The following is a 16,049-nucleotide window of genomic DNA, read 5'->3' on the forward strand; positions in this document are numbered from 1 at the left end:
CTCTTGAATAAAACTTCCCAGACTATCAACACCTCTAATTTTTCCCACCAGAAACAAATCAAGAAAAATGGCAACAGCATCTCTCTTAACTGCAAAACCCTTCCTCTCCTCCTCTTCAACACCATCTTCTCTATCTTCCCTAACAAATACACCAGTCCTGCTATCTTGTGCGCAGCAAAAGAAATGTAATGCCACGAGACCACTGACTTTATGCAAAACTCTCAGTGATGAGTCGCCGCCTGTAACACCCTCGCCGGTTATAATAACCAAAAGAAGCTTCTCTATTTGCTTCTTAACCAGCTTTGTATTCTCACTGGCAAGTAGAGGTGATTCTAGTGCCAATGCAGCTATATTAGAAGCTGATGACGACGATGAGTTAATGGAGAAAGTTAAGAGGGACAGAAAGAAGAGGTTAGAAAAACAAGGAGTTATTAGTTCTGCTAACCAGGAAAAAGGTTAGTTCTGTTATTTCTCTTACATGCTAACAGATTAACTCAATTAATTTGTAGGCTTTTTGTTAACTAGGTCTTAAGTCCTCTTTCAGTATATTGTCACCTTATGATAGGCGATGTTTTCTCTGACTTTTTGCCATGGAATGATCTGTTGCAGGTTATTTGCAAGATCTTGTGTACAAGCTGAGCAAAGTAGGTCAAGCGATAGACAAGAATGATCTATCTACAGCTAGTTCTGTTCTTGGGGGTAGCACCGATACAGATTGGGTCCGAAAGGCTAATATTGCCTTCACCAAGGTAAACGCAACTATTTATATTCGTGATTGACTGTATATTAGTTGCTAGGAATGTTGTTCTTTCTAAAAAAAAACTCCTTGTTGCCGATGACGTGTTACCCCAGTATTAGGACCATCGCGTTAGTGGGACAGAGGCAACCCTATGTGATTTTCTTTCGAGGCCTTAAACAGATTGATGATTCAGCAGTCCTAAATTCATTTTCTCTCGTTCAAGCTTCGATTTTGTAATCATGAAGTTTTGTGCATGCATTTGTGTATCATGATTCCTTTCTGATGAACTCTGATTACTTTGGTGCCATTTCCCTACAGCTGAGCTCTAGTCCTGACGAAAAGACTCAGGTGGACACCTTCAATTCTTCACTAGCTTCATTAATTTCATCAGGTTGGTTTATCTTTCCACTGTGTTCACTCGGGATATATGACTTAGATTTGTGTCATGACATTTATAATCGCTACCGTCTGTCTCTGCAGTAGCCCAGCTGACATCTGAACACCATTTTCTTGGATGTGAATTTAGCACTTAAACTTGAATGATATGATTATACAATGGTTGTATGACTTGACTATGTTTTTCGCTTTGCAGTTACTGGCAATGACATTGAATCCTCCAAAACTGCTTTTATATCATCAGCCACTGCTTTTGAGAAATGGACAGCCTTGACAGGGCTGGTTGGACAGCTCAAAGGGCTTTGAAAAGGAATCTGGATATTGATGGTCTCTTCATTTCTTTTTTGTTGTGAGGAACATTTGAAGTTCTTTGATTTCTATCATTCAATTCTTCACAGGCTTTTCTTCCTAGCTCGAGTAGTTCCTACAATATCAAAACGCTATTTTACTTGCATACGAGTTGTAATTTCTTGCTCAATATTTTTGAGCTTCGGTTAAAAGTAATAATATTTATCGCTATACCCTGCAAAATTTGTAGTTATTTGTGCTCTTGGAAATTTTATCGACCTGAATTCTTTGCTGTGATTACTGCTTCCTGCATATTCACCAGTTTGTGCACAATTCCGCAATCATGGAATAACTCTTATCAGAACTTGAATTATTAATATGGTTGATTCCGTGTTTTTTTTATAAAAAAAATTTTTTTATTTTTTAAAATTTAATATAATTTATATGTTCTGGATTTTTATACTAATATTAAAAATAACTTTTTAAAAAATAAAAAAAATATCATTAACATATATTTCAATATAAAAATTTATTTAAAAAATAACCACTTTCACATACTCTAACAAAATTGAAAATCCTAATCTTGTACAGCCACGACATGTAAAAGAGCGGCCAAATCAGGTTCACGATTTACCTGTCTTCAACCCATCCTTGATCCATTGTTTTACAACTATTTTGGGGAATTCAACAAAAGATGAACAGTAAATTGACACTCACCATCACTACCCTAGTCATATTCTATCTCTAAATTTGACTAGTACAATTTTTTTCATCATTCCAATTTCTGGCAGTCGGGGTTCAATTTAGAAGGGAAAAACTGAAAACTCCAAACCATGTATGTCATGAAACAAGCATGGAGAAGGCTACCACGTAGAATTTCCAACATCTTATTACATAACTGCATAATAATATTACATAACCAGTATTTGACGCCATGATGGTACAATGACTACTACTGCAGGCTACTAGTTTAGCAATAAGCTGCTACATTGTACACCTAACCTGTGCCAGTATTAAAGCATGTCTGAATCAACAATCAGATAACTATTCATTACAACATTAAAGCTACAGTCATTTAAAGGACTTCGGACTAAAAGGTCAGAAAGATGTGATAGAGGTGAAGAGACTTAAATTGCTCTAAATGTAGTAACTCAAGGTTTAACCTCGCCAGCATTGCTGCCATTCTCAATCGCCTGTCCATCCACCTTCCCTTTGACCCCATCAACGCCTGTCTGATCAGGTTTCTCACCACTGCAATTCTCTGCTTCTTTACCCTTCATCTCTCCTTCAGACTCGGGAGCGTTTCTGTTGGGTTTCTCTTTGTCATCTTCAGCTTCATCCTTTTTCTCATCATCAATGGCTGCACTTGCTTTCTCCTGTTGGCCTGACCCCTGCTCTTTAGCTGCCTCACCCTGTGGTTGCTCATCCTTCTCTTGCACCTTTTCCTCATCTATTTTTTCCTTTTCATTTCCAGATGCTCCAGAACCATTTGATTTCCCTTTAGAGTTTCTGAGCTCTGATTCAGCTTTCCCCTCTTCAGTTTCAGCAGAAGTCTTGACTTCTTTTCCAGCTCCAGCTTCTTCAGTACGAGCTGCTTCTGTTTGATTCTCTGTACCTAGTCCTTTATTCTCATCTTGATTTTCTTTCTCGACATCCTTTTCTACTTCTACCTCCATGTCACCTTTCTCAGTGTTTTCAGCTACCTCTTTTGCCTCCTCGGTTCCTTCCAAAGTAGTTTCAGTGTCTTCGCTCTCCTTTGAAGCTGATGATTTCTTGCTTCTCTTTTTTGGAGGTTCACTTTCTTTCACCGGAGTTACCTTTGCCTTCTCGCTAATCCTCGCTGATCTCCTTGGAGTCTCACCAGAGCCCCAGTCAAACTCAGATACTGCTGGACCACCAGGGTGTGCTTTGACGTACTGTTCCAACTGTCTTTTGCTCGTGATTTCTTCCCCAGTTGGAGCAGTGAAAACGATCTCACCTTTCTTAGGGGTCCCACTTTTCTTGGGTACAAACTGCACATCAACATGGACCAAAAGGTTAGAATGACTACTGACCAGCACAGACAACCAACAATGCACTTGAAAAACATGCTATGTTAAGATAATGTCAAGTTCAGTGCTAAGCATGTGCTATAAAAGAAGTAAAGTGATTCAAGCGGCAGCAGCTAAAAGGAAAGTGCAACGCTATGAAAGTCAAGATGATAGATTAAATTTCAAAGCTACGAATATGGTATAAATAAGTCGAATGGCAATACAGGATTTCTGCAACTTGAACATACTCAAATTCAAGGCAATTGCCATCCTGCTGCTGTTGTTATAAGGAACCACAAGCAGTCCCAGTGTGTTACTGTAATGCTATACAGTGATTCTAGGAAAAGAAACCTCATCAATAACTTTATGCTAAAAGAAGCTTAACATTCAGGTGAGTTATTTAAATGACATTGTCCACCATAAGTTTCAAATCAATGTAATCTCAACCTCTAGTGAAAGGATTTCTTAGTCATTACCATGAACAAGAGGAGGGGATAGCTCGGTGGTGGTATTATGGGGGACTTCAAAGGGATGTTATGAGGACAAAGTTCGTTTTAAGTTACCCATTTCACAAAGTTCATTTAAGTTACCCATTTCACAACCCCAGGAAAGCATCTCCACTTTATTTCTATGCTTCCAATCAAAGTAATAAGAAAAGGCGGTAATATTTAACAAGCACACCACCTAAAACATTTCAGCTCCCATAGTTTCCTCGTGATTTCTACAAAGCATATTGGTAGCTGACATTACTAGCATCCCATGTGTTAGGAGGAAAAGAGAGGATGGCTGGCATCCAGATGACAAGGCAGTTCTCCCCTTGTATCTCAGTCAAGAAATGAGAGGTTAAGAATTAGATGAAGGAAACCTATTGTAGTGGACCTTTCCCTCCTCATTTGCACCCACCTCCAAAGATCAATCATATGGTGGATTAGCTTAAGCATTTAAATTCTCCACCTTTGATGCCATTTATTTCAAACCAGATAAACCAAATTTGTTTTTACCTTTAGTTTCACTCCCCAGTTCTTCTGCCTGCAATATTGATCTCCCACTAAACCAAGCCTTATTAATTCTGAGTAGTGACAGTAAAGAAAACCAATAGGCATAGGCACCATAGTGCCACCCCATTTACAAGAACAAAACATATCATGAACTAAAAATCTAGGTTTATGGACTACTTACTATATCTGCATACAAATCAAATAATCCATTATTGAAGATCCTTTTGCTAGTAAAAAGTTTTTCAGAATTCCAAAATGTTCATAATCTTGACCCATAAATCCTTTACAGTATTGAGAATAGACTCTTCCCCTCAAAATGTTCTTTTATTGCTACACCAAAACACAGCTTCAAGCATTTAACTGCTAGTCAATTGATCCTGCCACAACTCGATAAAACCTCAAAGTCATACACCAGCCCTCATAAACTTCTCACCCCTGCACAATGTAAAACTAAAACATTAATAGAATCAGCTACTTTTCAGCAGAAAAGACATCGGTTCGCCAGGATTTTTCATCTCTTCAGAATATCATCAACAGCTAAAATTCTTCTTCCACATAGCCTTCAAAGGCTGTCAAATCTTCCATCAAATTCAAAACACTTATTTTGTCACAAAGCCCACAAGGAGGATTATACCTCTGGATTTGTTACCTTCACAGAAATTTCAAAGTGTATCCTTCCAACAACACAAGCAAACCATATTATTATCCTTTTCATCTTGTTCCTCCAAGAAAAGTAGAATATCTCACAGAAACGCTCCTGTTTTAACATGTATATTTCAGCAGTACTAAATACTGCAGCATTCTCTGATAAAAATACCAATTCACAAAACAGAATTCCATCACTCAAGTTTACTACATCTCAACATAAAACCCCTTCACAAATATTCTTCAACATATTTCCAGAAAACGAGGGTCATTGACAGGAGACACCAAAATCTTCAACTCCACCTATAGTATTGCATTTTATGGGCACATCAACCAGTTCTAGGAGGGAAAATTTGGGGACAATCCTACCCTCAAAGATTACATTACATTGAATGGTCCAACTGAAGCGGTCAGAAAAACAAATTTTGGGACAATTCTACAAAGCAAAATTTTTCTAGATTGCTCTTGCAGTACAAGTAATGGTCCTAAATATCATACCATTAGCAATCCTATTAATCATTATAATAACATGAAATTCACCTGTATCTTTGAACCATATATGCAGCATTCCAAATTGGCAAAAAAAAAAAGAGCTTTATTCATCTAAAACTTTATTAGCATGTTTAGCTGCTCTAACAGTCCTATAAAGCATAAATAAGATAGAGAAAACAATGGAAATCTTTCTAAGCGCATCCATTATTTAATATACAAACAAAAAAAGACAAAGACAAAACCCAACCTCCCACATCCACTACCATATCCAACAAATAATTAAATTAAAAGGTACACTTAAAATTAACCAAAGATAGCCACAATAAAACTTAACAGAACTACAAACCCAGATAATTCCAACACAAAGAACCCAAAAATCCCACCTGATTTATAATAAATTTAAACCACACCCAAAAATCCCTAGTTACCGAATTCTACACCAAAAACTCAAAATTTAACATAATTTAAAGATACCCAATTCGCAATTAAATCAAGCTAAGCCAAATTAAAGCTCAAGACAAACAAATACCCCAAGAGATTCAAACTTTACACCCAAGAAAATACAGAGAGGGGGAATTCAAAAAAGGAACCTTCTTTTTCCAGCCAGAAGGAGCAGGAAGCTCTAAAGAGAAACCCTCTTCCTCTATTGCTACAGTCTCCTTGTCTTTCTCCATGGAGCTTGTCATAAACTTCACCTTGTCAATTACAAACACAAAAACTACATAAAAAAATAAAACGACATGTATTTTTATAGATAACAAAACAGAGAGAGAAAGAGGATAAGAGACAAAAAGATTATATACTTTATCCAATTTTGTAATCGGTGACCAAAAACACTGACAAGAAGCAAAGAGATTATATATACAGAAATTTTAGCTGCTTAGAACACTTCCACGTTTTGATTAGTCTAAGAGAGATTTTGTTGCGTGCTTTCTTTTTACGTTTTTTTTTTTCTCTCTCTCATTTTTCTTACCTTGTGAAACGGTTGATGATGAGGCTTTGTTTTGGGCAAACTACATTCAAGTTTGTCGACTTTTAAGTATGTTTCAATTTGGTCTGTCTATCCTTAGCCTTTCATAATGTTTCGATCCTTTTGTTTTCTTATTACAATTACAAATTACAGAATAAATCCAAATAGCTGGGAATTTTAATGGTACTAAGTTGTACATCCTCTCACCTGATGTTCGTTAATATTAGTAGCATTTTTTTTATTCTTAATTTTTTAATCCTTATGTTGGAACGTTTTTATCCAATGGCGCTTTGCATGCTTTTATGTGAATGTTGTGGCAAGAATTATTTCTTTGTTATTACAAAATAAAATTATAGGACTAATTTTTAAGAAGAAATTAAAGAACATGGACCAAACTTCATAGCATAAAAAAAAGGGTTGTTTTTCATGTTTTTATTGATGTATCTTTTTACATTCTGATCCTTGAACTTTTCAAAATTTATATCTCAGTCATAAAACTTTATTTCTGATCTTATGTTTTATCATTGTTGATTGAGAGAGAGAATAAGCAGAGAGGAATAAGAAAGCTCTCATGAACTATATTTTTATGATAAAAAAAACTCAATTTTAGTGTTAATGAGTTCTTCTTAATGAGAGAAACTTAATAAAGATGATTTTGATCTCTAATAATTCCAAGAAAAAGTATATTAAAGTTTGAAAATTTTGATTTGTTTTTAGATTCTTAGTCTAATTAAAGTGTGTTTTGCCGTTATTGACATTTAAGGATGTTTTTATACGAAAACAAAGTTGAAAATTAGTTTTTTAAGATCCGAAAACTCAAACTCTTATATTTCAATCAATAAAGGTAAATTTAAATTACTAGAATTCATAGAAGTAGAAAAGTGTGTCTTTTACTTACTTTTAAAAAAAGAAATATGCAAACTTGACATTTCAATCTCAAGCGTGCCTTAACTTCTTTCTAAAGGTGGAGGCACACTTTGCTATTTTTGAAAAGGCTAGGTATACCTGGATTTGATGTTCTTGGCCCTTATTTTTTATATATATATTTTAAAATAAAGTTATATTTAGATGAATAATAAGAATGCTTTTAAAGAAAATCATTTAATATGCCATGTTTTTAAATAAAATTAAAGCTTTTATGGTAATATTTGCAAAATTATTTTGAAATGATTATGTATGAAATTATATGAACAATTTTTTTAAAGAGAATTGCACATGAATTTTCTATGAAGATAAAACATATATTTTGTTAGTTTTTTTATTGTTAATTTTTTATATTGTTGTCTCAAATTAATTATTTTTTTATTTTTTATATTTTCATGTAAAAATAATTAAAATATTTGTTTTATTTCTTGGTTTAAAATTGCTTTAAAAAATCATGGTAAAGCTGTATTTAAAAGCCATTTTCTGATTAAAAAAAAATGTTTTTTTCGTCTAGGTAGAAAATAAATGAATGAATGACAAAAGGAGGTTTACAGTTAAGGAAATAAATTTTCTTCTCCTAAACATAAACCATTTAATTTTTTTGAATAATTATTTTAATTGCTTTAAGTATTATTCTACCAATAATATTGATTGATTGACATGGGTCCTGTGATTCCAGAGGTTTATTCACTTGTGAAGATATTGATTGTATATATGTGAAGTAAATTTGTGGGTTCGGACAATGTCGTCGAGTGGATTTGCCACATGCTATTTTAAAGCATATCTCAGTTTCCAACTTGGGTGAGCTGGGGTTGGTGAAATTTGTGTTATAGGCATGGGGCTATATGTTCAAAAAATAATAAAAAAATATTATGTAATTAGGTGGCTATTTGGATGGAGACTAATGAGAAGGAGTTGTGTTGGTATTCATCAAATGAATAAACATTTGCTTATATAATTATGGATGGGTTAAATATGAAATGTGATGTGGGAATTATGTAATGAAGTGTAGTTTGTTTAATTTTGTTTGATGATTATGCTATATGTATGTGTGTGTGTGTTATAAAATAAATAATCATTCATGATAATATCACATTTGTTGCAAGTCCACCACATACTTCAAGACAATGTTGATTTAGATGTTATTATTGTATAGTATTTGTTAAGATAAATTCTGTAGTTATAAATGTTTAATAATTTTATTTTGTTATGTATTAAATTCTATAATTTAACTTTTAGCATTTTACGTATTAACTTTTTTCACAAATTTTGTGTGTGTATGTGTTGTCAGGAAATAATGTATGGAAGTGTTATAAAATGTGACGTGAAAGGATATAAATAATGAACAAGTGAATTGGTGGTATGCCTAAGGCTACCGTGTAAAATTTATTTGTGTTGTGGTTATTTAGGAAATAGCTAGACAATTTTATGTAAGGTTTCATATAGAAAAGATTATGCTAAAATTTTATTAAATTCAATAAAATTAAATAAATAATTTATTTTTTTAATATGAAATGTGAAATGGATGTTGTCTAAGAAAAGAAATTTGTTAAGTATAATTTAATAATAATATGAATGCAAATCAAGTATTGTAATGTGTCAGAATATCTCCACTAAAAATAATACATAGATTAATTTATTCTTCATCCAATAAATAATACATTTGCATTAATCGAGTGTTGAAAGATAAGGTATTGGGATATGATAATAAACACCTTATAATAAAAAAAAAAAGGAGAAGAATATTAGAGTTAGTATGTAAAATGAAAAGTTCATTTATATGAAACATGTTAATATATTATGATATAAATGAGATTGTAAAAAGAAATGATATTATGTAAATAAATTTGTTTTGGTTGGAAAAGAGAGTTTATATATATATATATATATATATATATATATATATATATATATATAAAAGCTGACCCCATTTTCATGTAGATTATGTAAAACACTGTCTAAATTATCTATAAAATACAATATGTTACATCAAAAAAAAAATACAATGTTCAATTCTCCACAATCCAAATATAGGACAAAAAAATGAAATAACAAAAAGGACCAAAACACCAGCAAACTCAGGTAAGTTTGTCTAACCATGTGAGCTGGATCATACGAATGTGATAACCTAATAGAAAAAAAATATAAAAAATTATAAAATTCAATTCTCAAACCAACTCAATGTCGGATGATAAAACATAAAAAAAAAAAACTTAATCTTTGAAAAATGACCCAACAAAAGACCCAAGTCAACTAAAACTAAATTGTTAAAGTCGTGACCTGGATCATAAAATTAAAATAATCCTATAAACAAAAAAAAACAAAGAAAATCACAAAGTTTAATTTCGAACAAACATAATATTTAAGGATAAAATTCTAAAAGAAAATCATTATAAAGAAGGATTAAAAAAAATCAATATCAATCCATGTTAACATTTCAAGTACGTGACTTGGTTCATAAGATCGAGATCACTCATTTGAAAAAAAAAATATAAAGCTCAATTTCTAATCATCCAATTTTATATGATAAAATTAAAAAAATTAATTATAAAAAAGAATCTAAAGTAAAAAAAAATAACAATTTAAAAAATGCAAATCAAATTTAAACAAAAACAAAATGACAAAACACTTATTTTTTTCACAAATCAGCGTGAATTCTAAAAAGAGAAGAGAGGAAAACATAAAAAAAATTACCACACGCTTCCAACCATTACACGTGTCACACCACCGATAAAAACTTAACTTGTTGCTTCTAATACAATCATGGATAACAATGTGCTACCACGTGTTATTCCATATGATTCACACACCAACCAAGTTGCTCTACTTTTTTTTTTGGAATTAGCACCGGGTATCCGAGCCGAAACCTGACTAATCCCAGGGGGCACAGGTCACTCTACTCCTTCAACCTAACCCACCATATTTTTGTAGGTTCTATTTTTTTTATTCCTAAAGTTTTAATTGTTTTATATAACATTATTTTATTTTATTTTATCAAACTTAATTAAATTTTGGATTTATCTATAAATATTTTTATCTTATGAATCACAAATGAGCATAATGAACCACTAATTAAAGGAATCATCGCCTATCATACGTATAAAATATTAAATTATGGATTTATATATAGATATTTTTATCTTGTACACTTTTAATTTATATGGGATGTAATAACCTAATTTTTTTTTATCTTTAATTTTGTATATATTCAATTATAATCATTTTTTTTTATTTTGTTATGTAATTTTAAGTGTCTAATGAAGTTAGGAATAATCATAAAAAATCATACAAAAAAGTTTATAAAATAAGAACAAAATTTTTTTGGAAACCAAGGATGAATTTGAACAAGTGATTAAATATGAGGGTCTAATTTAGTTAAGGATGTAATTGAAAAGAAAAATGTGATTTAGGGTTAATTCGGTTAAAATTACAAAATTTCAAAAAACAAGGACTAAAATTAAAAAGCAACTATATTAGAAAGATCAATTTAGAGATTAAATTGAAAAAAAATCCAAGATTTAAATGAAAATGAAAAGAATTTAAAATTCAAGGATTGTAATGAAAAGGAGAAAATATTCAAGGAATCAATTATATATTTGTCTTACATTGTTCTTTTCAAATCAGTCCAATTCAATCCATTTAATTCAATTTAGTCCAAGTTAACATATGTTTTCTCTCAATTGAGTCCAGTTAAATCATGCAATGAAGCCTAGAATCACAATCCCTCAATTTTAGCTTTTCAATCCTGGATATTCAGCCAAGATTCCAGCTTCAGTCTCAAAATCCCTCAATTACAGCCTAGATACTTTGTTTTTAATCCAATCTCCAGAAATCAAGCCTCTGAATCATTCATCAATTAAAATTCTAGCCTTTTCTCTCCAAGGAAAGGAAATTCACAAGAAAATGAGGGGGAAGGGAGACAGCCTAACAAGACAGTGGTGAAGCCAATAAATTTTAAATGAAGGGCAAATTATTAATAAATGTTTATTATTATATATTATTCAGACATATGTTATATAAAAAAATTAATTTGAAAAATATGTACCCACTCAAGTCAAGTAAAATTAATTTAAGAATTTTTAAAATAAAAAAAACTTATAATTATTCTCTTTGAGATTTTATATTTTAAAATTGTTTTATAATAATTTTATTTTTAATCTCACTAAAAATATCTTTCTTAATATAGATAACAAACTTTTATTTATTATTTTTAAAATTTTTTTAAAAAATACGAAAGTTCTTGGTAACAATTCTATGACAACATATGATACATAACATCTAAAATTACAACTTAAAATGATTGCCACAAATTGATGTTATTCTTGTTGACTTATTCTTTTATATAAGTGGATTAAACATAAATATTAAATGTTTTCTTTTTAATTTATCTATTATATCCCTAATTTTTTAAGCTGTCACATACTTCACTTTTAATCATTAATAAATTCATCACCATCATTTTTCACATGAAATTAATAACAAAATACTTATCAATTCATCAAAACTCATTTCAATTCATATCAATTAACATATAATATTACTCATATATATATATATATATATATATATTAATTCAACAAATCCATAAATTATTATAAACTCTAATATTTTTAATAACTAATTAATATAGAAAAAAGAAGCTAACAATTAGTAACTAACAAAGAAAATTAATTATGTAAAGCTATTATATTAATATTTTAATATAAAAATATATTTTTTAAAAAAAAATAAGAGGATAATTGCCTCCTCTTGCATCCACGTGGCTCCGCCACTATAACAAGGATTACCAATTTAAGCCAGCACAAAAAAACATTACAAGGTATCCCTCTAGAGCTTTTTTAGAATTATGATAGGAATGACATCTTAAAATGTTTTTTGTCTAAAAATATATCAAAAAATATATATTTTTTTTATTTTAAAAAAAATTAGTTTTTATATCAACACATCAAAAAATAATATAAAAATTTTCATTTTAAAAAAAAAATTAAAATTTTTGGGAACACTCCCTTACTGTTATAGGAACCATAGTTTTTAGATCTAGTTCGGTCCAAGACCCGAATTCCAGGTTTTAATCAAATCACCGAGTTTTTGATTGGGTTACCAGGTTAATTTAAAAAAAAAAAATTAAAATGACATTGTTTTAATAAAAAAAAAATCAATGAATTATTACTAGATTTTTAACTAAGTCTTGATAAGGCACATTAAATTTTTTATTCTTTCTTTAACTTAGTCTAATTCCCGCCAAACCGGGCCGGTTTCAAAAGTATGATTCAAACCCATCGGCCACCACTTCTCCACCACACCACCGATCATTCCACAACAGACACCCGTCACTGCCGGTGACAATGATGCCCTCTCTCTCCTCAAACACAAGTCCTCCACGCCATCCACAAGAAGACAACCACTTCCTCGTTTACCTGTAATAATTGCAGCAGCCATTAAAGAGAGGAAAAAGAAAAAGAAAAAGGAAAACTGAGATGGTTGAAGAAGGAGAAAAAGTAAAAAGGAGTAAAATCACATCTATTTCCTCTGCGATCTCCTCCCTCGAGCAGCGACAGGCGTCACCGCCAGTTTAGAAAGAGAGAGGTAGACGTCGTTCAACTTGTGAACTAACTGACGCACCTCCACTCCCTGGCCAGTGCGTGAGCAGCACGCTCCTAACACCGAGAGCCCCCTCGCATGTGTTGGTCACGCGCCACAATGTGTTGACATGGCTTCCATCCATTCCAGTAGATTCTGGTCACTCCCATCCTCCATTGAAGGTTGATTTTGAGCTTTGAACAAATTCTTAATTTATCTTGATGTTATTGTGATAATTGGGTTGATTATTCATTCTAAGATGATTATGTGGTTTGGGTTGTAATTACTAATTAGTGAAATGATTTTGTGTGGGTGGGTGATGCCTGATTTTATTGTTTTGCATGTGTTGAAATAAATGGATAAACAAAGTTGGAGCAGTACCGGAAAAAAATTATCAATTTATTTATTTTTAATTTGTATCATGGCTAAGCATTAAAACAAAAAAAAAGATTTCTTTGTATAATTGATCATTTTATAAAATACCATGTATAGTATTTTTTTAAAATATATTTTGTGTTGGCATATTTTCAAAATATTTGTTGGATGTATTCTTTAGTTTAATAATAAGTTTATTAATTCCATTTAGCCTAATATATACCCAAAAAAAATAAGAAAAACCTTTTTTTTTTTTTGGAAAATAACAATAATTTTCAATTGATAAATGATAAGATTTTTTTTTTTTTTGTTTAATCAATGGCCAAAGCTAATTTATACCATCTACACGATTTCAATGCCCTTGATGCATCTCTCGAAACCACTAATAAATAATAAATTTTAATTTAAAAATATTTAACTAGCGCTAGAGGACCACATGTAAATGATATTCAATGGGGCTTTTTTTGATGAATTTTTTAGGATTCGGGTTAGTTTCATGAAATCAAAATAAACCCATTAATACATTTATAAATATAATTTGAAATATGATATGGGCTGATCAGTTTAGACAAAAAAATAAACCAATACATCACATGCATGCACCCAATAAACAACACAATATAACTTAGTAATTTAGGATAAAATTATGATACTTGAAGGGTGATAATAGCTTATCTTAATATAATTATTTCTTTGACGATTATTTAGAGTATTCTAACTATTAAAATACTGAAGAAATGTATCGTTTTGGATTTTATATGTGTGTGTTTTTCACTCCTGCCTTATATGGGAATCACTGGCCACATGCATGTGCAGTACCTAACATGAACTCTCATGACGATTTATTACAGTGGACATGGAAAGCGACGGAACCTAAAGAGGCATTACAATCAGTCCATTATCATGTTGGAAAAGTCGAGAAAGAAGGGATCCTAGTATGCAATCATGCTCTTCATTACCCCTCTTCTCCGGCCGGTGTCCTTCTTTTTCTTGTGCCTGTCCTGTACTTTATTTCTGCAGATGGCTAGCTGGTTTAAAAATCCAGCTTTTCTAGGTACTGTAATTATGAATTGTAAATTATGTGTTAATTTGTTTATTTCCTAAATGTTAAGTATTCGACATTAGTTCTCTTTTCAACTACTGTGATATCGTACACTGACATATATTTCAGCCAGGTTGTTCCTCTAGTTAAATTGAACAAATTATAAATGAAGATGAAGATATTTTTGCATTATTTAAACCACTCAGCACTTCAAAGTAAAATAATATGAATATTATAAATAATAACTCGTAAATTAATCTTAAGAAATAAATATCAAACATCAAGTGTGTTTCAAGTGACGAGTTTCAATCAACTCGATATAACTTGTATATTATATATATTTTTTATTTAATAAATTGAATATTTATTTTTATGCTAGTTAAAAATATTTCTTGTTTATTAGATTTTTTTAATATAACAAAAAAAAACCTTATCTTTTTATTGGAAAGGAGAGAGGAAAATATGAAAATTAAACCTAATATTAGGGTATCATGGCATCTATAATACATGTTATAGGATTGTCATATATATATATATATATATATATATAAAGCATAATTACAAAGCTTAAAAAAATAAATTTCAGAGATTTATTCATAGTGAGGTTGAATACAATATTAAGATTCTCTGTTTATAGTGAAAAATCACTAAAGATAGAGAAAAAATAATTGTAATAGAAAAAATATTAAGGTTGAAATTAAATCAAATTGTTTCCGTGTTGAAAGCCGTGCCCAAGAGCCATAATTGATGGGAATGAATGCCAACACAAGTTGCTAAAATTTAGCCTCTCTTTGTTAAGTTTGCTCCCTTTTCATTCCTCGAAGACACAACTTGATACTTACTCACAAAATGCTTCACAATTTAGCCCCTTACTCATGGTCAATTGAAAAGTGTTTATTTTAGGAGTAAGCAATCACATCATTGGTTAAACCATAAAATTATTAAATTGCCAATAATTCATTGTATTTATATAGTATTTTAGTTAGTATCGGTTTGGGCAGCAATAATTATAAATTTGCATTATTACCTACGAAAACTTACTAGATATTTATTATTTTTAATTATTAAAACCAAACTAGCTAGGTCGATTGGACTATATAATTAGAAAATCAAAGAGTTGATAAAACGGGTCCATGTCTACTAGCTCCTTGGACCATTTCGTCGGTCACAACATAGAAACCGATCACAATAAATTAGGAGAATCGATCAGCTCAACTATTTTTTTTTTGTTATAAAGGAGAGGTCGGACCCAGGATCTTTAAGAAGGATGAAAAACACTAATATCAGTAGAGTTATAACTCATTGACCGCTACCTCTCTCCGGCACTTATTCTCTTGTCTCCTTGAAGAATAATTAATGATCAAGACCTCTATCTTGTTGTCTAGTTTTTTATATTCTTCAAATTTATTTTATAATTTTTTTTTGTAGAAAGAAATTGGAGGTAATTGATTCCAAGGATGAGGAATTTGACCCTTTTGGATATCATTTTTCTCTTCCTGTTTTAATTTACTGTCTTTTCATGATTATTTTTTGTAGAATATTTCTTATTTTATAACTAAATGTACTATTT

General features: G+C 31.0%; 2 protein-coding genes across 2 annotated transcripts; one reads left to right on the forward strand and one right to left on the reverse strand.

Moving 5' to 3' along the window:
• Positions 1-1,676, forward strand: LOC118032570 (thylakoid lumenal 16.5 kDa protein, chloroplastic). The gene is made up of 4 exons (XM_035037295.2): positions 1-455; positions 610-749; positions 1,058-1,130; positions 1,332-1,676. Exons 1-4 carry the CDS (start codon positions 68-70, stop codon positions 1,439-1,441), a joined length of 711 nt encoding a protein of 236 aa, XP_034893186.1. The 5' UTR covers positions 1-67; the 3' UTR covers positions 1,442-1,676.
• Positions 1,677-2,294: 618 nt separating this feature from the next.
• LOC118032568 (uncharacterized) lies at positions 2,295-6,549 on the reverse strand. The gene is made up of 3 exons (XM_035037293.2): positions 6,392-6,549; positions 6,179-6,283; positions 2,295-3,435 (listed from the first exon to the last, which is right to left on the reverse strand). The coding sequence occupies exons 2-3, from the start codon at positions 6,272-6,274 to the stop codon at positions 2,575-2,577; spliced, it is 957 nt and encodes a 318-aa protein (XP_034893184.1). The 5' UTR covers positions 6,275-6,283; positions 6,392-6,549; the 3' UTR covers positions 2,295-2,574.
• Between the last annotated feature and the right edge of the window lie 9,500 nt (positions 6,550-16,049).

Source organism: Populus alba, chromosome 6 (assembly GCF_005239225.2).
Source record: "Populus alba chromosome 6, ASM523922v2, whole genome shotgun sequence".
NCBI classification, from domain to species: Eukaryota; Viridiplantae; Streptophyta; class Magnoliopsida; order Malpighiales; family Salicaceae; genus Populus; species Populus alba.